The 24,746-nt window shown below is 49.2% G+C and overlaps 1 protein-coding gene and 1 pseudogene across 4 annotated transcripts; one reads left to right on the top strand and one right to left on the bottom strand.

Annotated features, from left to right (window-relative positions):
* The first annotated feature begins 8,906 nt into the window (after nt 1–8,906).
* On the top strand, nt 8,907–16,175 carry PDP2 (pyruvate dehydrogenase phosphatase catalytic subunit 2). Of its 4 annotated transcripts, none has more exons than XM_019935705.3 (2): nt 8,907–8,960; nt 11,247–16,175. In XM_019935705.3, exon 2 carries the CDS (start codon nt 11,301–11,303, stop codon nt 12,891–12,893), a length of 1,593 nt encoding a protein of 530 aa, XP_019791264.1. In that variant the 5' UTR covers nt 8,907–8,960; nt 11,247–11,300; the 3' UTR covers nt 12,894–16,175. The 4 variants fall into 4 exon arrangements, with proteins under 4 accessions (XP_019791264.1, XP_019791260.1, XP_019791263.1 ...); XM_019935701.3 differs by having other exon boundaries at nt 8,913–9,042; XM_019935704.3 differs by lacking the exon at nt 8,907–8,960 and adding an exon at nt 9,053–9,164.
* Nucleotides 10,556–10,886, bottom strand: LOC101319049 (large ribosomal subunit protein eL30 pseudogene; annotated as a pseudogene).
* Nucleotides 16,176–24,746: the final 8,571 nt, after the last annotated feature.

Raw genomic sequence — 24,746 nt, 5'->3', positions numbered from 1 at the left:
CAAGGTTGTAGACTCCAATGGAGATAAACAGATTCTTCACCTGTTTGAACATCCAGGTGAGATGTTTGAAGGTGGGACAAGACTCAGACAATCCTTTGTTGTGTGAATCTATCCTGTAGGACTCCTAGCACCCTGACCACCCCAAATGCCAGGGTCTCCTCAGCCATGTGACAACTGACCCCAGATTCTCCAAATGCTTTCTGAGGTGTTACCACAAGTCTAGGGGACAAATGGGGAGGTCATCTGGGGGTCAGAGAACCACAGGGTGTGCACCTGGCGGGGCGTAGGGTAGAAGGTTGGGCGTGACCTGAAGGAGGAGGGGGCATGGATGAGAGCACTGATGGGGTTTCTAAGGTGGGGCCTCCCCATGGCCAGCTCCTGGGTAGCAGGCTGGTCTCTGGGCATGGAGGATCGGGGACCCTATGTGGACCTTGCTACCCATCCCCCAACTCCTCCCTCAGAGGATGCCACCAGGGCCTACTTTCCTGGGCCCTGCGTGGACATCTGCTCAACTGCTCTGGATCTCTCAGGAAGTGCACCTCCCAACAGACATGGGGGCCCCATCATCTGTAGCTGGGGACCTCTGGGGACCTCTCTGGGCTGAAAAGCCAGTTAAGCCAAACACCAAAAGGATTACAGGACCCTCACCTGTGTAATCAGATATGAAAACAATACAATATGATACTAAACTGACAGGTAACTATAAAGAAGTTAAACATAGTTCTGATTTCTCCCATTATGCTTTTATTTTAATAAAATATTAAATAAAAAATTATTTTAAAGCACCTTCCTTTGGTGACCCTGAGAACATGCTCCATGAGCCTGCGGTGTGAGCAACCAGTGAACACAATCCATGGACTGACTCATTTAATTAAACCCAATACCTTCTGAGGTGGGCACCATTCTTATTCCCATTTGGCAGATGAGATATTGAGGATAAGACTGATTAAGACACTTGCTCTGGGTCACAGAGCGGGAGTTGCTGGGATCAGCATTGGCCAACATTCAGAGCCAAGCCTAAGCCACCACTCTGTAAGCCCCTTAAAAGGCATTCAGCCTCTCCACCACTGACTGTCAGTTTCTGGCACTAAGCACTGTGGAGGGATGTACACACACACACTCAGGTGCTTCCCGCAGTGTGTTTACGCCTTACGCCCCCTGGTGGCCATGTGTAGCTTGGTCTTTGGTCCATCCCAGCCAGTGATCACTAGCGGGGGCCCAGCCCAGCTGTGCTGGCAAACAACCTTGCCCAGCAGGTTACTACTTGTTAAAATATTTTTTGCTGTTGTTTGTTCTCCTGCTTCACTAGCATCCTAAGCTCTTGCTTCCTCTGCTGCCCAGGGGGTCCAGCACTGGGTGGAGTAGGCAGCTGGTCAGTGCCACCGAGACCACTGGGCTACTGGGAAGAGGGCATGCGTGAAAGTCTGAGACAGTGGTCCCACTGTTCCCCAAAGGTATGGAGGATAGAGGAGGACATTCCAGGCAGGGGAACAACAGGGACAAAGGCCTGGAGGTAGTTACATGGAACTGAAGGTGAGCATGGAAAAAAGCTGAATTAAATTTGACCCAGTCTCCAGCAGAGTCTGGGGGCGGAGGTGCCCTGATTACAGTGACAGGTCCTAGTTCTTTAGACAGAAATATTTCTGGAGCCAAGAAAAGGAGGACAGCTCTGCTTCAACACCCCACATACTGTCCCCTGCCCCCATTCTGTAGTCACAACACACCTGGGGGGGGTCACCCCGACAACATACATGGGAATGGCTGCCTCCATTCAGCAGATGGAGAAACAGAGGCTCTAAATTCACCCGAGGCCCCTTGCCCAAGTCATGTGTCCAATCAATGGCAGAGCTGGGGTTCTTGTGTCTGCCCAACCCTAGGCCCAGCCTCTGAAACTACATTACACGGGGTGCGCTTTCAGAGGCAAAAGAGGCTCTTGTCTTCTGGGAAGGCAGGTGTAAAAAGTACTGAGGGGCTTGGCATTTCATAAATGAGTCCCAAGGCCACAGTGCCACACTGGTCCTTAGCAGGGAAGAAAAAATACCCAGTCCACAGCACTGTTGGCAGGTAAGTAATGTAAGTTGGTGCAGCCACTATGGAAGACAGTATGGAGGTTCCTCAGAAAACTAAAAATAGAATTACCATATGATCCAGCAATCCCACTCCTGGGCATGTATCCAGACAAAACTCTAATTCAAAAAGATACAATATGACCCAGCAATCCCGCTACTGGGCATATACCCAGAGAAAACTGTAATTCAAAAAGACACATGCACCCCAATGTTCACTGCAGCACTATTTACAATAGCCAGGTCATGGAAGCAACCTAAATGCCCATCGACAGACAAACAGATAAAGAAGATGTGGTACATAGATACAATGGAATATTACTCAGCCATAAAAAGGAACGAAATTGGGTCATTTGTAGAGATGTGGATGGATCTAGAGACCGTCATACAGAGTGAAGTAAGTAAAAAAGAGAAGAACAAATATCGTATATTAACGCATATATGTGGAACCTAGAAAAATGATACAGATGAACTGGTTTGCAGGGCAGAAATAGAGACACAGACGTGGAGAACAAACGTATGGACACCAAGGGGGGAAAGTGGCAGGGAGGTGGGGGTGGTCGTGGGATGAATTGGGCGATTGGGATTGACATGTATACACTAATATGTATGAAATGGATGACTAATACAAACCTGCTGTATAAAAAAATAAATAAAATTAAATTTAAAGATTAAAAAAAAAGATACATGCACCCCATTCACAATAGCCAAGACATGGTAACAACCTAAATGTCCATCAATAAGTGAATGGATAAAGAAGATGTGGTACAGGGCTTCCCTGGTGGCGCAGTGGTTGAGAGTCCACCTGCCGATGCAGGGGACACGGGTTCGTGCCCCGGTCCAGGAATATTCCACATGCCGCGGAGCGGCTGGGCCCGTGAGCCATGGCCGCTGAGCCTGCGCGTCCGGAGCCTGTGCTCCGCAACAGGAGAGGCCACAGCAGTGAGAGGCCCGCGTACTGCAAAAAAAAAAAAAAAAAAAAGATGTGGTACAGATATACAGTGGAATACTACTCAACCATAAAAGAGAACAAAATAATGCCATTTGCAGCAACATGGATGCAACTAGAGATTATCATACTAAGCGAAGTAAGTCAGAAAGAGAAAGACAAATACCATATGATATCACTTATACATGGAATCTAAAATATGACACAAATGAACCTATCTACAAAAGAGAAACAGACTCATGGACATAGAGAACAGACATGTGGTTGCCAAGGGGGAGAGGGTTGGAGGAGGGATGGAGTGGGAGGTTGAGGTTAGCAGATGTAAGCTATTATATATAGAATGGATAAACAACAAGGTCCTACTGTATAGCACAGAGAACTAAATATATTCAATACCCTATGATAAACCATAATAGAAAATAATATTAAAAAAGAATGGATATATATGTATAACTGAATCACTTTGCTTTACAGCAGAAATTAACACAACATGGTAAATCAACTATTCTTCAATTTTTAAAAAATCCTATAGGAAAAAAAAACAAACCCAGTCCACAGACTCCCAGCCTTCGACAAGAAGTGGGGTGTTCAGATAGAGGCTTCAATTGTCGCTATTGCCTGATTAAAGTATATTTGATTTGTCATGAGTGTGGTTGAAATGCACCAGCCCTGCATTGCCCACTGGAGGACCAGGTTCAGAAAAGACGCATACATTGTTAGCATCCACGAAGATGAAGTTCCTATTAAGTTATAGTCTTTACCTAAAGATGGCTAAACAAAAACACAGCATGGTGAGAGGGTACCCTGTACAGTGTACAGGGGCTCTCTCTCTGGCTTTGGAGAAGCCTAAACTGGTCCCTCAGGCTATCAAATATAGATAAGAGGCTTCTAGGAATGTGGCTTGGCTGAGAGTCCAGAGGCCAAGGCCCAGACTCCTCTTAGCCACAAGCTTAAAGGAGAACATGCGGAAGTCCGTTCAGGTCTTCGGACTCTATTTTGCTCTTCCAAGAATGGATATATGGGCATCTCACAAAGTATATGTGTTCTGCCAGATGTGACTAGATTTTACAGCAAAAAGGAGGTTCATGGTGAACTGTTTTGAATTGCTGCTATGAAGTTGGATGAATTTCTTTTACTGCACAATTTTTCAGCACCTTGACTAAGCCATTGTTCATTGTGAATCTCTTCCAGTGCAGGGTAGTATGGATGTGGTCCTCTTCTCTCAGAATATTTTCTGGGATTATGTTCCATGGAGCACACTTTAGGAAAGCATGGGTGAGATGCTCCTTCAAGTTCTTCCCAGCTCTGGCCAAAGGCTTGGAGATGAGACAGGCAGACATGGCTATAAAATTCAAGGCCAGGACCTTTGTCCCTGCTATTTTCTCTCCATCAAATGCTTTCTCCCAGATACTGCCAGGCTCACTCCCTAACTTCCTTCAGATGTCTGTCCAAAGCTTATCTTATCAGATAAAACTTCCTGATTCCCCATCTAAAACATCAGGTTCCTCCAGGACCCTGTCCTATCCCCAGCTGCCTCTCTTGCACCTGAACAGCCCCTACCAAGCCTGTGCTGTGCCTTCTTCCTTCCTACTCCCATGTGTAATTATGTCGGATAGACATTATTGGGGTTTTTCTGATTATTAAATACATGCTGCCTGTTAAAAACATTTTTTAAAAAAGGAAATAAAGAAATAAATGGACTGGCAAAGAATGTGAAAGTTCCTGCAGAGATAATCATTGTTAACTGCTGGCATGTGTCCTACTAAACTTTTCTTTGCCCGCAAAGGCATGTGCAAAGAGAAAGCGGGGGTGGGGAGAGATGCAGAAATAATTGCTGTTATTATCAAATGCCTTCTCTTCTTTGTTGTTATCTGGTTCTTCCATCTGAATTCTGTCCTGGTCAATAGCTCCTTCCTGGACTTTCCAACCTGAGTCTTGGCTTCCTGTTGGGCGTTGGGGGTGTGCTCAGGCCAACGTGCTGACATTCCACCTCTGACCCTGCCTGAAAGGGGCGCCCTGGGATCTCAGGGCGTGGCCTCCACAGGAGGGGCGAGAGAGCATTCAAAGTTGCCCGGAGGACTATTGTTTCACAGGGTAGCAAAGGATGGAGCTGCAAGGGAAAGAACAGGAAGTGTGCTTCTGGGGGGCTCCAGGTCGTCTCCCAACTTCCTCTTGCTTCCTCTTCCCCACACTGGGCCCCTATTGCTGTTCTTCTACTTCTCTCCAGATTTACTTTCAAGAAGAGATACGTCATTGGCAACCTAGAGTACAAATGACAACTCCAAGGGCCACACAACTGCCCTCTCCAAGTAGTTCTACAGAGACTCCAAGAGAGGAAATGACTGGCCCAGGATCACATAGCAAGTAGGTGGCAGAGCTGGGCCTCACGCTTGGGACTCCAGGGTGATGGAAAATTCTGAGCTTGCCAGTTAATATGGCCTGAGTGAGAATGGGTGTGGGACGGTGGTGGCAAAGGGAATGATTGAGCGTCACAGAAGAAGCTGCCCCCTGGCCTAGGTCATCACAGCCCTGGCTGCAGCTGTTCCATCAGGCAGCTGAAAAGGATTGACTTGTGTTTGGAGAAGCCTTAAAGAGACAGAAACACAGGTCGTATTTCCCCTCAAAGGCTCTGCCCATCTTCTACTGAAGGGCAATCTTAGGTTGACTCTAGAAGCTAGGAGCTTAACATAACCATTCTGAGGCCTCCTGATAAACTGGCAAGTCTGTCAGTGCTGTTGCTTCAGAACAGGTTTAAGAGGGCTGAGGCAGGGCTTGTATTTTTCAAAAATTCCCAAGCCTTTGTCACGAGCATCCTCAAGACTTGCTAAATATGTCCCTGAGTTTGCTCCTCTGCAGGGATTGGTAACCATTCCCTCTAAAGGAAATGGAGGTGGTGTGTGTGTGTGTGTGTGTGTGCATGTGTGTATGTGTGTACGTGCCCGTGCGTGATCAGTTTGGGAGAGGACAGTGCCAGGGAAAGCCACCTGCTTGGTTAAAAGGTGGTGAAGTTAAATCACTTGATTTAGGATGGCACAAATGTGCTCAGATCATCAAGAAGGTTTTTCTGGGCTTATTCAGCTGCCTTGGGCAGCAATGATAACACAGAAACATTGCAAGGGCAAGCTCATGTTGGCAAAGAAGACATCTGAGGGTTTTTTTGTTTTGTTTTGTTTTTTTGCGGCATGCAGGCCCCTCACTGCTGTGGTCTCTCCCGCCACGGAGCACAGCCTCTGGACGCACAGGCTCAGCGGCCATGGCTCACGGGCCCAGCCGCTCCGCGGCATGTGGGATCCTCCCAGACCGGGGCACAAACCTGTATCCCCTGCATCGGCAGGTGGACTCTCAACCGCTGCACCACCAGGGAAGCCCCATCTGAGGTTTTTTATAAACTCTCCCAGATATCAGGCCAGATATGGTTTTGACAGTTAGACAAAAACCTTCTGCCACCATCTCAATTCCTCCTGACACAAGATCATCCTCAAATCCAGCTTTCCTAACATTCCATAGATGGTCTTATCTGCATTGCTAGGGAATCAGGGGACTTGGCCAGAATCATCTAAGAGATCTATCTCCCTACCCCCGCCACTCCTCCGTTTTTAAAATACAGTTTTGCTTCTTTTTTTTTTTTTTTTTTTTTTTTGCGGTAGGCGGGCCTCTCACTGTTGTGGCCTCTCCCGTTGCAGAGCACAGGCTCCGGACGCGCAGGCTCAGCGGCCATGACTCACGGGCCCAGCCGCTCCGCGGCATGTGGGATCTTCCCAGACCAGGGCACGAACCCGTGTCCACTGCATCGGCAGGCGGACTCTCAACCACTGCGCCACCAGGGAAGCCCCTGCTTTTTTTTTTTTTTTCTAATTATACAAGATATTATACAGATGGGGTAATGTGTATTTATTGTAGAAAATTTGTAAGGTTTGCCTTTGACTGCCTCTGTAGGATAAATTAGAAGAAGTAGAATTAGTGGGTCAAAGATCTGTCCATTGGGCAGCCTCAAATTACACTCCCACCTGCCAAGATAGCAATGCCCACTCACCAACATTAGGTATTAATCATGTTTTAATGTTTGTCAGGTTGACTGAAAAAAATCAGTATCTCATTTTAATTCACATTTGCTTGGTTTTGAGTGAGACAGAGTATTTTTACATATTTTCTTGGAAAATGACAGCTGAGCTGCTGCTTTCCCTTTCTCAGGGCAGAGATAAGTCCTTTTCCTTCATTTTTTTTCTAATAAGACCTTGTGACAAGGAAGCCTTGGGAGACTGGATAGGGTTCTTGGGCTAGCCATCATGTATAGGGAAACTAAGCTGGTTATACCCTTTAAACAAAAGTTCCAGTGCACACAAAATCCTCAAGGGTGCATTTTTACTTTGGAAGTGCTGTGTGTGTGGTAACTTAGAAACTCAGTGGTTTCAGACAGCAGAGTGATGTAATATTCTCAGGAAAGTGTGGTGAGGGCAGCCATCTGTGTGTCCCCTGCCGTTGGCCCAGGGCCTGACATATCGTAGGCACCCATAAGCTGTGCTGCCTCTGTGCTGAAGGATAACCTTCTATAACCCCAAATGGACTATCTATACAAAATAATAATAATTGTACCCATTTATTTAGAATCCCTTGGAGTTATTTTTAGTTTAAGTACGAAACAGCCATCTTAATATCCAGGAAGACAGATATTGCAAATTCTTACTTACTGGTAGAACTTCCGGAAAGGGCCGAGGGTGAGTGGCGGTATGAATATCATATCAGAGGCAAGTCTGACAGGAGCTGTTTTATGGCAGCCATGTCCTTGGATCCAGGTGGGCTGGCCAGGCTCCCCAGGTAAGCCAGTGTGTCTTCCTTCCAGAAGACCACCTTTTCAGGGATCTAAGTGGCCTTTTCTGGTCGTCTCCTATTTTTCTCTGCCTCCAGGGAAGACTGCACTTGATTTATCAGAGATAATAGATGAGTTCTAGTAAAGCAATTCCAGCAGGCCATAACTGGAATTCCACAATGGAAGGGACTGAGGAAATATCTGGTGTCCTGGTTCTCAGCCTTTCTCAACGTACCAACCACTAACTATTGTGGTAACCATCAGTGGCCATGCCAATGTAATTGTCAGTTCAAGGCCCAGTGGTTGGTGGGGAGCCAATGAAGACTTTACAGCAGCAATCTGAGCTGTAGAAGGGTCACCTACCTGATCTGTAGAAGCAGAGCAACTAGGGCTAAGTTGAAGTCACAGGTGGGGAGACCAGATGAGAAGGTTGCAGTGGAGTGGGAGGGTAGCTGGAGGCAAATAGTTGGATTGGAGAGATAGTTAGGAGGTGAGATGAACAGGATTAGATAACAGACAGGAGACGGGTGGGGGTGAGGGAAGAGGAGTCAAAATGACTCCCAGGCTTGGGGCTTGGGTCTCTGAGCAGATGATGGGGCCGTTACTGGGTTAGGGGAGGAGAGGAAGAGCAGGTCTGGCAGAAAGATGAATTTCAGACAAGCTATGTTTAAGGTGTACATAGGGCCTCCAGAGGGAGGCGTCCAAGTGGATATAGAAGGGTGTGGCGCCTGGGAGAGGGGTCTGAACTGGTCAGCACAGAAATGGAGAGGAAGCCGTGGGGTATTATTAACAACAGTGAGGAATGGGAGAGGTTGCTCGGTTTGGGGTGCGCAGAACGGGGAGGGGGGGTGTCACGTGGTGGGGGTGCTCAGCCACAAGACTGCCTGGTCCCGAAGCCCGCCCCCGAGCCTACCCAAGGTCAGAGCCTGAGGGGGGTGCGGGTAAAGGTTGGGTAGGATGGGCGGGGGAGGGGGAGGAACCAGATTGGGCCCCTCTGGATCCCGCCCTCTCTCCCTCCTCAGCCATTGGGCAATTACGCTGTCCGTCAGGTGCCCGCCTCCACGGATGAACCAATAAAGGGTGGCGAGAGGATGCTTCCTTCTCTAGCTGGATCTGCACAAGAGGTCCCTTCAGGGAGGTGAGTCCGGGGTGGAGGTAGCTGCGGCACCGTAGGCTGGCGCAGAATTGACTGACGGACCCGGCGGCTTTGGCGCAAGCGGGTGAGAGGAGGACCAGGGTGCGATGTAGGGAAGGGGGTGAGCGCGGGATGTGAAAACCTCTAACCTCGCCGGGTCCGCTCCGGCCCGCAGCATCGGCTCACGTGATGGGGTGGAGAGTGGAGGTGAGGTGAGGGGGCGGGCCCGCGGCGGACGGGGAAGAGCCTTGGTCACAGCTACGGTCACCCGTCTCGCGCGCACGCGCCACGTGGGTTCGCGGCCTTGCTCAGGGCCTTTGGCTGTGTACCGGGACTTCCGCAGTAGCTGTTTTAGCCCTCGGAGTACCCTCTGTGAGCTCAGCATCTCAACTGAATTCTCCTTTTTTATAGACCCGGAAGCTGGGGCTCAGGGACGTGGCCGCGCCAGGGTTTGAGGGAGATAGGGCTTGTTGGACTTAGGAGGCCGCGCTCTTTCTTATCTGTGAGGCTTGACTTTGGGATCTGTTTTCTTTAGATACGCGAAATTGTCTGGGTCCGGTCTGCGGCGGACCGCCTTGCGTCGGGCATTGCCGCCTGGCTTCTCTGCAGGGCTGGGGGTGGGGTTGGGGGGCGCGGGGAGGCGCCCTCTGCGCGCCCTGCCCGACCGCACCAGTTCGTAGTTCGGCGGGGTGGGCTGGGGAGAGGGGGCGGTCCTCAAGTGTGGGCGCTCTCCACACCCCAACAGACAAACTTGAGGAGGGCAGGATTCATAAACGAAATCTGAAAACACGTGGAAACTCTCCTCCCGGGTCACCAGAGAAAATAGAAAATAGAGCAGCTTTTTTTTTTTTTGTCTAAGGAAAAATACCACCAGAGGCTGTTGAAAGTGCTAGGAAACTGCTTCCTTCATGCCCTTGTGGAGGCAGATGTGAACCTTTTGGAACTCAGTTTGGCAATATGAGTCTACACCCTTTGACCTACTGATGCCAGTCTTGGGAAATAAGTAGGTTAAAACCTAAGTAGGGGGGCTTCCCTAGTGGCGCAGTGGTTGAGAGTCCGCCTTCCGATTCAGGGGACGCGGGTTCGTGCCCCGGTCTGGGAAGATCCCACATGCCGCGGAGCGGCTGGGCCCGTGAGCCATGGCCGCGGAGCCTGCGCGTCCGGAGCCTGTGCTCTGCAACGGGAGAGGCCACAACAGTGAGAGGCCCGCGTATCACAAAAATAAAAACCCTAAGTAGGGGAAAGGTTGAGGCGTTAGGCGTTGCAGTTTGGTATTTTATAAGTAGAGACACAGTGGAAACAACCTCTAATCCCCAATGATACACCTAATGATAAAAGTAATAATACCTTTTTTGGAGCCGAAGGGTTATATTTCTTTAAACCATCACAAAACTGTATGAAACTAATATTCCCATTCCACGGATGGACAACTGGAACTCAGGCAAGTGAAGTAGTGTGTCTGCTGCTAGACAGCTAGTATCATACCTAGTGTGCTTTTGGGCCTCTGAAATGGCCATGTTTAGCCACTGTTTGAGGCATTCATTTACATACATGTAGAACAAGCTCTGGCCAGTTTTATTAAAGAAACTTTGCATGATTTACTTGTCACCAGTTTCTTCTGGCTTGTTTCTAATCATCACCTGGATCAGTGTACATACTCTGTAGTATTTTCCTCATGCTGTGCCCAATTCAATATTATTGCCGCTGTAGTGATGGACACCAGTTTTGGCCAACATGGTGTAGTACTCTAGTTCAGATTTCCTCAAGGCTGGGCCGTTGTTGGCGAGGAGGACCAGGTTCACTTTGCCTTGTCTGATCATCTTCAGAGTCTGCTTGTACCCCAGCACATACTTTCCACTTACCATAACCAGCTGGAGCCTAGAATTGATCTGTCTCCGGCGACTTTTCCATCTTCTTTGCTGCCACCATCTTCCTGGTTTAGGTGCTGGATGGCGTCCAACAGAAAGCAGCCACCAAGATAGCTGGGGAGCAAGAAAGAGCTTATATTTAAATGAACACTTAAAGCCTACTGGGGAGAGTGAACGTGGGAGCTGGGCACAGGGCCCTGGCAAGGGAAAGGATTTGGGAAGGAGGAAAAGGTGGCCTCTGGGGTAGCCCTCAGTGACTCTTTAAGATCAGAGAGTGTTTAAAAACCCATTTTCTGAAATGTGATTATATATTATAATGGGAGGTGTGGAGACTTGCTTAAGTATTTTGAGATTAAGTGTTTTCAGAAGTCATTATTTTTAAAAAATTAAATTTAAAACTTTCTTAAACTCAAATTTTCAGGTTTAAAAAAAACCCTTTTTGCTGAAGGAACGCATTCGCTCATACAGTTTCAGAATGTCAAGTACTGTGTCCTACTGGATTTTCAATTCTGCAAGAAACAGCATTGCCACATTACAAGGGGGACAACGTTTATATTCAAGATATGCCTCAAATAGGATTAAATCAAAATGGAGGCTCTTTCCCCAGGGGCCAGTCACCCTAAAAAACAATGCCTCATGTGGTGGCATTGCTCTGCAGAAAGCCTATAGACACACATCAACAGAGGAAGATGATTTCCACTTGCCGCTCAGCCCTGAGCAGGTAAATGAAGTGCTGCGAGCTGGTGAGTCGGCCCACAAGATTCTTGACCTTGACAGTGGAGTCCCAAGTTCGGTGTTGCGGTTTGAGAGCAACCAGCTGGCTGCCAATTTCCCAGTGGAGGACCGGGGAGGTGTAGCCACCTGCCTGCAGACCAATGGGCTGATGTTTGGTGTCTTCGATGGACATGGTGGCCACGCATGTGCTCAAGCGGTGAGCGAGAGGCTCTTCTACTATGTGGCAGTGTCACTGATGTCCCAGCAGACGCTGGAGCAGATGGAGGGGGCAATGGAAAGCATGAAGCCCCTGCTGCCCATTCTGCAGTGGCTCAAGCACCCAGGGGACAGTATCTACAAGGATGTCACGTCAGTGCACCTTGATCACCTCCGTGTCTACTGGCAGGAGCTGCTGAACCTGCACATGGAAATGGGGCTGAACATTGAGGAAGCATTAATGTACTCCTTCCAGAGGCTGGATTCTGACATCTCGCTAGAGATCCAGGCCGCCCTGGAAGATGAGATGACCAGGAACCTTTCACTCCAGGTTGCTTTCTCAGGGGCAACAGCTTGCATGGCCCATGTCGATGGAATTCACTTGCATGTGGCAAACGCTGGTGACTGCCGGGCCATCCTTGGTGTCCAGGAGGACAATGGCATGTGGTCTTGTCTGCCCCTCACCCGGGACCACAATGCCTGGAACCCAACCGAGCTGTCACGGCTAAAGAGGGAGCATCCTGAGTCAGAGCACAGGACAATCATCATGGACAACAGGCTGCTGGGTGTCCTCATGCCCTGCAGGGCCTTCGGGGACGTCCAGCTGAAGTGGAGTAAAGAGCTGCAGCGCAGTGTCCTGGAGCGGGGCTTTGACACCGAGGCCCTCAACATTTACCAGTTCACCCCCACACACTACTACACTCCACCTTACCTGACGGCCAGGCCTGAGGTCACGTACCACAGGCTGAGGCCCCAGGATAAGTTCCTTGTGCTGGCCTCTGACGGCCTGTGGGATGTGCTGGGCAATGAGGATGTGGTGAGGCTGGTGGTGGAGCACCTGGCTGAAGTGTGTCGGCACAAGCCAGACCTGGCCCAGAGACCCGCCAACCTGGGACTCATGCAGAGCCTGCTGCTGCAGAGGAAAGCCCAGGGGCTCCACGCCACCGACCAAAACGCAGCCACACGTCTGATCAGATACGCCATAGGGAACAACGAGTACGGGGAGATGGAGCCTGAGCGGCTGTCGGCGATGCTGACATTGCCAGAGGACTTGGCAAGGATGTACAGGGATGATATCTCTGTCACTGTGGTGTATTTTAACTCAGACTCGATTGGTGCATCTTACAAGGGGAGTTAAGAGTCTCCCATCCTGTTGCCAAGGTTAACTTAAATGCTCTTCTAAGACATGTTCACTTGCTCTTAAACTGGCTATTTAGACCTTGTTGTTAAAGGGCAGGCAGATGTAGCTTGCTTAATAATAGATTAACGTGAGAGAAAAAACAGCCTAGGATTAAAAACAATAGTAGTGATTTTATGTCCCTGCATGTTTTGGTCACCTCTTCTACGCAGAAAGGGTGGAACACAGAGACCGTAGACTTGGCTGGGGCTCGTGTAACCCAAGTCCTTTTATAAATACACTGTTGTTAAACTGTCAGCCTGAGCCTGCGAAGTATAAAATGAATCATGATTCTAAGGATATGAAGAAGTTCAGGATCTTAGGAGGTCTTGATACAAAAATCTGCAAAGTTGATAATTCTCAATTCGTAATCTAGACTATGAAGGGAGGTTTTGTTTCTTTTTTATTTTGAAGTTCCTAAAGACCTAGGTTTACAAAGCATATTACAGGATACTTTTCTATGCAATATTCTAACTTTTTTGTGTGTATGATTTTACTTGTGAAAACATTTTGTAATGCTGCATTCTAGTTCCGATTTAGTTTATTTTAAAATTGAGTCCTCAAACTTGCAAACAGGCCTGCTCTAAGCGAGCATGCTTGGAATGAGTTTTCTTGGTTTTCAGCTGAGGGTGAAGGTGGCCGGGCCTCTGAACCGGCTGAATTTATTTGTGCAGCTTTCGGACCTTTCCACTGAGTCCCACCCCCTGAACCTTTGAGCCATGCTAGGAGGTTACTTCTGTCTGAGCCTTAACTCCTTTCCTGCATTAATAAAATTTCCTCCGGGGTTTAGTAAATCTCTGCAGATTTACTCATAGCACTTAACCTTTCTGATTATACCTCTCAGACATTCTTCTAATTCCACCTAATGTTCCTTCCCCCTCTGCTATGCTGAACTCCCTCACCCTGCTGCTGACTGTGCAATACTGTCTAGAAAGAATGCTCCCAATTCACATGGTTGCAGGGAAGGAGAAAATTCAAGATTGCATGTGGTAATTGTGACAGACAGTTTAGGCAGGACTGCTTATACAGTGGATTCTAGACTTAAAATTCAGCCTGAATCTGGAGAGGTAAAAACATGAAGGACCTGAGAACAGTCACTTAGTCTCCCTAGCTGCATCCCGAGGGGCAGTGGGGAAGAGGGAGGAGTGAGATTTTTCAGATGGGACACTTGCCTATAGACTGTGGGATAAATGGCCATTGCTACTCCTCAGGAACTAGGCCTTATTTAATATAGGAGTTGGGGCAAAACCAAATGTAACCTGTACTGGCTTCTATGGGCTGCACAGTCTGTGTTTATTTGAAAATTAAACCATGTGGATCCTTTCTGGGGGGATGAATTTCATGTTCTGAATTGCTGTAGCATTTAAACAACAGGAAATGTGTCCCTAAATGGAAACACAAATATAATCCCACAAAAACTGACACTTTTTATGTTCCTGCACTGTCTTCATTGATCGCTCTCCTCACCCCCTTTCGTACTGAAAGGAAAGCAAACAGCTAGGTTTGACTTCCACATTTTTGTCCACATTCAGGACATTCAAGTGTTGAGAAACTTCTAGCCTGCGGATACTTCCCTGTGCATTTACTGATATGGCTTCATCTAAGAAATTCTCCTTTGAGTGCTTAAGCCTTGGTCCTTTTATTCTGAAACTATTAATCTTCCTTCTGATCTCCTAGATCTTCAGAAATAAAACGTGAATCCCTGTCATTCAGCTTGCATGACGGTTTGTTACTAGAGCCTGCTTGTCTGACACCCTTGTTCTTTATGCGAGCTAAACCCTGGTGCACGCTCTCATTTACCGGGATTACAGGGTCTGAATCCTGTTTTGGAGCCTAGCTTGGGTCATAAATATAGCTGATTAAGTAACCTGTGTGACAGTTGAGAGAATACAGACTTCCCACCTGTTCCTTCAAGGGTATCTGTGTTTTTTCTCAGCCTAATAGATTTCCTGCTTTCTAATTGGTATATTGAGAGAGAGGAAGGGCTGGTTTCTTGTCTGCCTTTTGCCATTGTGAACTCTGTCTGCTCTTGCCATGAATGCTCCACGGAGCAACTCCTGGTTAAACCCCAGCATGTCTGATTCCCTGACCACAGTTCTGCTGTCACTGGCCTTCCTGAGGCACATGGGCTACCACTTGAGGACACTTGGGATTTGAGAGGGAGTTGGTGGTACTTTGTCAGGTCTTCCGAAACACTTATCATTCCTTTTATGTAAAGATTCTGATATTGAGACTTCTGAAATGAACTAAAAAAATGAGATTGAATCTTTAATGTTTAGGATGTCACTTTTGAATAAAGTATGCTTTGGTGCTTTAAACAGCATATTTACTGTTTTAGGTAAGAAATGGTAATATTGGCATGTTTTAGATATTGTTTTTTATGTAAATAATACAGTTCTCCTGATTCTGGGGATTGGTCAAAATGGATAGAGAAGTTCTAAATTCAAGTTAGCGTGCTAGGTCAAGTTACTTATTCAGTTTTCTGAGACGTTATTTGTAACATTAAAGCTAATTTATTATAATGAAAGTGTAAACTTTGAGGTATGTTAATATATAAACATATTTTTCCCAGAAGTACGATTGGCCTAAAAGATCGAGTGGGTTAAGACTTAGTTTAGACACAACTGAGCTGACACCTTTTATATGAGGGAAATAGAAACAACTCAAACTTGAATTAAAGAATAGAATAATTAATTGTATAGAACACGACAGTGTATTCAGAATGAGTCTAGCTTGACTCTTTCATCCATCAGCCCCTAGTGACCTATTTTTCGGTTTGACAATCTTGGGGAAACCTTAACTTCCCAGGTTAAATCAGGATATCCTGGAACTGAGCTATCCTAGTTTCATTGTTAGTGGTTCATTTGTCGCTGAACATGACTCCCATAGCAGAGAATGCCCGGGTGTGGCTTTGAGGCTGGGGAATAAAGGCTGGTGGTACCGCTTTTTCCTGTGAGCTGCCACATGTGTTACCAAGTGGAAAACACACATGGACTGCAGTGCGACTGTCTACTGAGCAGGCTGAGGCTCTGTTCCCGATGCCTTGGGCACCTGACGTTTAGTTTAACTGGCCTCCTTGAAAATATTTCTTATCAAACATTTACTTGGAAAAATTATTAACCATGTTCTTTAGTATTTACTGACATTTGTATTGTAAAGTGTATACCAATGTTTTTTTTGACATTGATTTTCTAACCATGAGAGAGATTTAAATGAAATTTGTAAATAAGAGAGGAAAAATGAGATTTGGTTTCTTTTGTTTTTGAATATTCATATTTTTAAGGTCCTTAGGGTACTAGATTAGGCCAGCCTTTGTTTCACCACCTTTATCTGGTCTGTTCAATAGTCCACCCAAAAGAGAAATTTTCTTTGCAAATTTTCGATGACTGCTGAGCCCACAGGAAGTCCTTGCTTAATGTTAACAGTGTGTGGGAAGCTGAAAAGAATGAAAAGGAAGTGTGAAGGCTTTTGTTGTGAGGGTCTCCACACACTCAGGGCCAAGGCCTGCTGGGATTTCACATTATTTAACTGGCCTTGTAAAACCAGCTTCTTTGTTAATCTTAAATTCAGAGCCAGCTTTGGGGAAGATGTCTAGGCAGCTACCTAGATAGAGTTGAAGACCCCACTCCATCCCACCCCCACTGACTGAGTTTTATCTCATTGCCTCTGAGTGATACAGCTCATAAGGACAGCTCCAGTGGGTGCTTCTTAAAATGCAAATACAACTATTAAGTTATTAAATTTAGTATGGGCTAGGGTGGTTAAACTGGGCCTTGAGGAGGAGCAGATTTGGGGGAGAGAAAGGTAGAAAAGGGAATGTCTGAGGTCTGCTGAGGGTAATGGAGGAGCTGTTTCCTTCTTTATAACATGATAAAAACAGGCCCAGAGGCTTGAAAACTTGCCCCGACACTGTGGTAGGGCAGGAATTTGAACCAAGTCCACTGTGCTGTGCACATGTCCCAATACTGGGCTTTCAGAAAGGGATAATAATGCAGGAAAAAATCTCATGGTCCACTTTTGGCACAGGGTGGGTGGGTGGAGAAGTAGGGTGTGGTGACAAGAAGCTAGATGGATAACCCATGCATTCCAATATCCCATCATTTGGAACTCATAAACATAGAGGGAAAACAGGGAGAATTAAATTTTAAACACTGTGCTCTTTAACTAGAGGGGGAAGTCAATTTATACTGTTCTTTTCACCTCTAGAGTTTTTGCTTCCATTTTATTTGATGCTACTAAATGGCCTTAAGTAGTTCCCAGGCTAGTGACCCTCTGTATCGTGGGTAGCTGGCACTCCAAGCAGCTCCCTCTGGAATGGATGGGTGAACCTCTACTGGACCTCCATGGATCATAGAGGTCAACAAAGACAAACATGTCTTTGTTCCATTGACCCCTGACCTTACCTGTTCCTGGCTGGGAGGAGCAAGTGGGGATTGAGGGGGCCAGCCAGAGTTCCCCTTCCGACTTTCACTGGCGAGGGAATAAGTGAAACCGAGCAGGACCCTGTGGGGCCCTCCTGGATACAAAAGCTGCCCCCGCCTCCCGTCTCCTGTTCTTTATTTGTAGAAAAGGCCCTGGTCTCCTAGGCTTTCCCAGAGTTCCAAAGAGCGGCACAAGAGTTACTAATTAGGGAAGTGAAGGAATTCAGAAACAAAGGAAAACCAGTTAAACAACAAAAGTAATGACAATACCTCATGGATAAAACAGTTCCTCCTCAAGGTGAATACGTAACTATCTGACACTTAGCTTTGAGTTGTTCTGAAGGAACTAAACCCCACCCCACCACCCCAGGTGGAGGATGGTGACTGCGTGCTGACCACAAGCACTGTGGACCTCAGACTGGTTGGAACCAGAAGGCGGAGGATTGAGATTACCAAGACACCACCCTGGAAATCCCTGCCCTTTCCCCAAAATAGTTGCAATAATCCTCCCTCTTATTAGCCTATGAAATTACCCAGCCCATAAAAACTAACCACCTAGGGACTTCCCTGGTGGCCCAGTGGTTAAGAATCTGTCCGCCAATGCAGGGCACATGAGTTCGAACCCTGGTCCCAGAGGATCCCACATGCCGTGGAGCAACTAAGCCCGCGAGCCACAACTACTGAGCCCGCGTACCGCAACTACTGAAGCCCACGCGCCTAGAGCCCGTGCTCCACAACAAGAGAAGCCACCACAATGAGAAGCCCGCGCACCGCAGTGAAGAGAAGCCCCTGCTCACGGCAACTAGAGAAAGCTGGCGCGCAGCAACAAAGACCCAACGCAGCCAAAAGTAAATAATAAATAAAATAAATTTTAAAAACCCCAAAACCAGAAAACTAACCACCCCGTATTTCGGGGCCCCCTCACCTTCTGCCTATGGAAATGTGTATCTCTGCTTTCACTTTACTATGGCTCGCTAGCTCTTGAATTCTCCCCTGCATGAAGCCAGGGACCCTCGCTTGGCAGCCCGTCCCAGGAACTTGACAGAGACCTGGGACGTGACCATCCTCTCAGGCCCCATTTTCCTGCAACCTCTTTACAAAGGATATTAATAAATTTACTTCTTACCTGTCACTTTGCCTCTTGCTGAATTACTTCTGCGCCGAGACATAAACAACCTGAGTTTCATTAAGTCCTGAGACGAGTTGTGGTTTTCAGTTGGAATATTGTGGGTTCGAGTCCCATCTGAGGTGTGTGGCTTCACAGCGCCGTCTCCGTGCAGCAGATGAATAGAAGGAATGTCTGCCATGAGCTACTGCTCTGTCCAGTCCACCTGCAAACACCTTGTGTGGCCCCGGGGCCCGGCATGCAGAGCTGTCCGGGGATTAGCTCATGACACTGGGCACAATGGGGATGGGGAAGGGCCAGCCCGGGGGTCTGGGACGGGCTCTGGGTATATTGTGGAAGTAGGGGCAAGAGTTGTAGAGAAGGTTGAGGGGGAGCTGGCCAAAAGTGGCTGAGTGGGGAAGCAGGAGCCCCTCAGGTGATCTCTGGGGATGGGGAAGTGGACAAGGCCACGCAGCGACCTCAGAGAGGACGTGGCTTGCTCTTCATCAGCGCGGAGTGGGGTGGGGGCAACGCAGAAAGTCTCACCTCAATCCCCCCACTTGCCCTGCGGTGTTGCCACCAGGTGCTGCTGGGCATTTGTCCTTGTTTTTCTCCTCCCCACCCTCATCCCTGTAATGTCAGGCTTAGCCCCCTGTCCTACTGATTGTACAATGAATAAGGAGGGATGGGGGGCAGATGGGTGGATGGATGGATGGACGGATGGATGGATGAATGGATGATCGAGGGAGGAGCAGATAGAGAGGAACCAGCAAAAGAGAGATCAGAGAAGTAGGAGGAAAACTATGAGTGGGTGGCATGGAAGTGAGGAGAGGCGGGTGAGGAGTGTCCAGACCCAGAAAAGACCGTGGGCGTGGATGGATGAAAATGAACAATTAGCTAAAAAGATCACTAAGGAAAGATGAGGGCCATTGGGTATTCTCACGTGGGACTCAGGACACAGGATGGGCCTAGACAGTGAGGTAGAGATGAGAAGTTGGCTTTGTGAGAGCTGAGCTGCTGGGATGACCCTTCCTCTGAAACAAAGCAAAGCAGTGGGTGGGGGGACGGGGGAACGTCGTCAATAAGCCAGGATGCTCCTTGGTTGTGGAAGGGGAGGGTGTCCACAGGCTGACTTGGGGTTCCAGGGGCCCTGCTGACCACACACTGGGCTTTGGCAGGGAAGGGTGGAGGAGCTGGACCTCTTCAGAGCTCTGCCTGGTGGCTTGGTCTCTAAATCTGAGGATGGCATGACAGGAGCACCAACGTGGAGCCCTGGTGGCACAGGCCTTTGCCGTGGGATGCTGTGGTCAAGCAACATGAGGCGGGTGGCTGCCTCTAGGTGTCAGCATCGAGCCACGTTGGCACCCGCTGCAGCAGGAGTGGGAGGAAAGCGTTCCAGAGAAAACGAGGCCCTGAGCCTCACGCCCAGGTGGAGCAGGGTCTCCGGGGACTGCAGCCTGGAACCCCCTTCCGGGAGCCTCACCTGGCCCTGGATGTCCTTGGGCCTTGAACGAGTGGGTGGTAGGAGGGGAAGGACCCTGTCCTGCGGTCACGCAGCCCTGCCTTGTGGGGAAGGGGCTGTTGGGATCCTAAGAGAGGCGAGGGGGTGGCTGTCACCTTTTCTGGTCTCCTCCAGTGTGGGTGTGCCTTTCTGGGGACTGCCCCACATCTCTGAACCCTTCCCACCTCCACACTCTGCTCCCTGCAGCCAGTCCCACAGCCCCCACCAGCAGCTTTGGGGTTCACTGCCTCCTGCCCACCACCTGTCCCAGCCCCAAGAATGGTCCAAACCACCTTTACCCTCCTCCACCCCCAAACAATAGATGCCCCCTCTGGTCAACTCCTCCCAGCATACAGCTATCAGAGCCGTCCTGGTCAGACTCGAATCTGGCCGTGTCACTCCTCTGCTCCAAGGGAAAGCTCAGAATCCTCCTCCCCAGGTGTGCGGGCGCAACAGTCACACATAGAGGAAGGAGTGAGAAAAGAGCAAGCGGTCTTTGTCTTACCCCACAAGCTGGAGTCACCTCTAAGGGTCAGGCCAGCGCCCTGTCACCTCTGGGATATAGCCTAGAACCCTCCACCTCTTATTCCTGGCTGTGGTTTAAGGTAAGGGTTTTAAGGTCCACATCTGTGAGGGTGTTTCCAGAACAGATTAGCATTTTAATCAGTAGACTGAGTAAAGAAGTGTGTAGACATCATCTAATCCATTGAGGGCTGGGATAGAACAAAAAAGTGGAAGGAAGAGGAAAGTTGCTCTCTGTTGAGCTGGGACATTCATCTTCTGACCTCGGATATCTCAGGCCTTTGGACTCTGACTGGGACTTATATCCTTGGCTCCTCTGGTTCGTAGGCCTTTGGATTTGGACTGGAACCACACCACTGGCTTTCCTGAGCCTCCAGCTTGCACAGCAGATGGTGGGACTTAACCTCCATAATCACAAGAGCCAATCCCTTGTCCTCGCAACCATATGAAGCAAGTATTATGAACCCATTTTACAGATGATGAAACTGAACCTGGAGGGGTAAAATTATGTGCCCAAGGTCATAAAACTAGTAAATGCAGAGCTGAGTTTCAAACCCTGGTGCTTGTCTCCAAAGCTCCCTTGTAGCTTTCGTGCAATTGCTAAGAGATCATGCAATTCTGTTGAATATCTACTCGTCTGATTTTTTAAAAAATGCCCTGTCTGCTCCCCAAAAGCCTGGCAGGATGGAGTAAGCTCTTGGTCCGTGGAAGCATTCTAGCAGAAGCTGCGGGGAATACTTGGCAAGACGAGAACTGGATGGACTGTGGGGACCTCTTGTGCCTGGAGTGGGACTATGTGAATACAACACAGGACGGACCTCGTATATGGCCTTTCCCTGCGTCCCCAGTCGGTCTGGCCTATGGAGTTGGGGAGGCAAGAGCAGGTGGAAGCTAGGGGTGGAGGCTGGCCTTGAGCAGCAGGAGGGACCAGCAGACCACAGCCTGCCCTGTTCCCCTGACCCCGTGGCCCTGGATTGGTCTTGGATCCCCTCCCTGCCCTGGGCCTGGCACCTCTGGCTTAGGGGAGGGCTCAGAACTCATCAGTCATACAGTGAAGCCTGTTCTCTCACCCAGCACCTGTTAGAATTTATCCGAAAGAGAGAGACAGACAGACAGAGAGGGAGGGAGGGAGGGAGGATCAGGCAACTGTACAAAGGGGTTTGAACAAAAATGGTCATAGCACTGGTATTTGTAGGAAGGAGAAACTGGACACTGCTGACATGTCCTTCCTCTACATGCTGGACAAATAGATTCTAGCACAACCATCCTGGTGGACTTTAAAAGTGATAGTGAAAAAATAAAGTGATGATGGAAGATCTTTATTATTTGACAGGAAAACTACTAAATGTAAATCCTGTAAATGAGGGGATAGGAAAACAGATTGCAAAACAGAATGTACAGTACAACCCCAAGTTGAAATCCCTCCCCCCAGAACTCCCCCCCACACACGCACACGCACACGCATACGCACACGCGCGCGTGCACGCGTGCGGGCGCGCAGTCCGCCCCTCCACCAGCTCCCTCGTGACTAACTGCATTGGCCAGGGGCTGGTTCATGGGGGAGGGGACTGCGACTATATTGGGAAGGGGATGAGATCACCCAAAGACTGGCTGATTTAGAACTGGGTAACTTTTTCCACCCTTGTGGCTCTCAGCGTCTTTTGTGCTGGATCATAAACCTTGGCGCCAGCCTACAGGGTGGAGGGGGACCGTGTTCCCCGTCCCGAGGGGCGGAGCGGTGGCCGAAGCTGGATACGGCACAGGTGGTGGGCTGAAGTTGCGATAAAATGGCAGAATGGGTCTAGGGGTCCATGAGGCCCAGCTGGGACCCTACAAGAGCTTTGCTCCCAGCAGATCTGAGTGTCCTGTCACTCCACAGGGACCTTTGTGGGCGGAAAGTGCATTTTGTGGGTGCAGGAATATCCTAGAGGGTGGAATATCCCTTGTGGTGAGCTGAGCTGCGTCCCCTTAGGCCCAGCTCTAATGCCCTGTTATGTCTTGAGATTCCTACTTGCCAGTCTGGCCTTCCCCTGAGAGGACCATCCCCGTTTCTCGACAAACCCAGGGAAAACCCTCGTGCGGGTAGTTGTGGAGGGGAGAGGCCTGGTCTGGGAAGGGGATTGGGGTCCAGTTCCAGCTCAATAAATAAATGAGTTCAGTTCAGCTCCCACCTGGACCTCAATGCCCACCCGACTCCCTCAAACCCGTTCTCCTTCACGGAAACATCCCAGTAAGTCTTAACCCTCTGAGCCTCTGCCCAGGCAGCTGTCCCAAACTGGCTACACTTCCCCACTCCAGCTGCCTGGGTCACCTCCACCCATGAGCTGGGTCAGGTGCCATCTGTCCCCCAGGTCAGTGTCCATCGTATTGGCTTGTCCGTGTTCATCGGGGGTGACCCCGAGGTCAGGGGTTGGCTCCATGGAAAATCCTAAGACATGTTGGATGAAGGAAAGGGAGGACCCCAGGAAGGGGTGGGGGGTCAGGAGAGGACCAATTGTGTGCCCAGCACTGTTCGGTGTCCGGGCTCCAAGGGGGACCTCAGAACCTCAGGTCCCTCACACTCCAGAGCAAACAGCAAGAGAATACAGTGTGGGACACCCTGAGCAGAACTGGAATGAGCCAGAGCATCCCCTCCTTAGCCTGAGCCCTGGGCAGCAGGGCCAGAAATGGAATTCTCCAGCCGGATGGAGTTGTTCCTGGAAAATCCCCACTGGCCTTTCCAGAAATGTGCTTTTGTGCCTGACTCCGGTTCCTTCAGATTGGCGGGGAAGGGGTGTTTTGGTGGCGGAGCTACACAGGCAAGGCCCTTGTCTTCTCTGGATTCTTTTTTTTTTTTTTTTTAGCCGCGCCACATAGCATGTGGGATCTTAGTTCCCCGACCAGGGATCGAACTCATGCCCCCTGCAGTAGAAGTGCGGAGTCCTAACCACCGGACTGCCAGGGAAGTCCCATCTCTGGATTCTAGGACAGCTGAAGTGGAGATTCATGCATTTATTGAGCACCATCTGTCAGCTTCACAGGGTTCTCTCAACCACCCTGAGAAGCAGGGATCAAGGTCCCCATCATTTGACAAGGAAGCCGATGCCGGGAGATACCAAGTGGCCCAGGGTCACGTGGCCAAGTCAGAATTCTATCTAAGCCCACCTAGGGTCGGCCTGCTTGTGGCTCCAGTCCCGCCACCCCATTCAGGATTCCCAAAATGGCAGGGACAGCCTGCAGGCTGAGGACGCCACTTCCAGCTCAGTCCCACTTGACCGAGCCTGGGCTGGCCCTGTGCCTGCCACCCTCAGAATAACCTTGGTGGTTCTGGGCATGGATCACTGACCATCACCTGGGATCTATTTTTGTCCTTCGGGTAACAAGGAAGTCTCACCTTGTACAGTAACCCCTTGGGGTGAGGGTAAAACGTATGACTCCCCAGTCCCAGCTGACCTTGCTGACCTGCTGGGAACTGACCCCAGTGGGGAAGGCGGAGGCCTGGCTCAGCCACGCTCCCTTTCTTGCCCTGCCCAGCCACGTTCCGGAATCTGGCTCCCTACCCCCATCCCTTCTTCCTGGCAGCCCACACCCTCCCCCAACCCCAACAAAGACTAGGAAACTGACAAATGGATCATTTGTCCTCATGAGCCATTGCTTAATCTTATGCACCTGACCGGCCAGAAAATTCTTTCTCGCATCTATCTGCGGAAGCAAGCCCCGTTTCCTTAGGTGTTGGCCAGAGAGTTCTAGAATCCAGGCGCAGGAGCCATCTGGGAAGCCGGCTCCTAAACTCAGCTTTCAGATTCTGGAGCCCTGGAATCCTGTGGGGCAGTGGTTGATGACATTTGAGGAGATGACAGAAGCTGTGGGCATACCATAGACACTCTGGAAGGTCAAGTACAGTCTTAGGGGTCATGGACCCCAAAGGCTATTTATAGAGGGGTGATCCCTGGGAGTGGGGCCCAGAGATGCAGAGAGAGGTACCCCAGCAGACTTAGGGGCTCCTTTCTGCTGAAATCAAGTATGTGGAGGGGGGAGGAGTTTTGTGACCTGAACTCAGTGACATAAGATAAATGCACAGAAAAAAGACTAGAAGGAAACCTGATAAAAATGTTACGGTAACAACAAAACCAAGAATGACTGTAGCTGATGACAATAATAATCCTAGCTGTTCCCATTTTCTGAGGGCCGATTATGTGTCAGCCCCTGTGCTAAGTTAGGGCTTTGCCTGTGTTATCTCAGTTAATCCTTACAACGTGCTCTTCTCTCGGGGGCCAGGGCCAGTG

The sequence above is a fragment of the Tursiops truncatus genome, chromosome 19 (genome assembly GCF_011762595.2).
Source record: "Tursiops truncatus isolate mTurTru1 chromosome 19, mTurTru1.mat.Y, whole genome shotgun sequence".
In the NCBI taxonomy this organism is placed as follows: Eukaryota; Metazoa; Chordata; class Mammalia; order Artiodactyla; family Delphinidae; genus Tursiops; species Tursiops truncatus.
This window is presented reverse-complemented; position numbering and strand designations above follow the sequence as displayed.

Coding starts and splice junctions, on each gene's coding strand:
- PDP2 (XM_019935705.3), top strand. CDS start 11,301: ATGTCAAGTACTGTGTCCTACTGGATTTTCAATTCTGCAAGAAACAGC.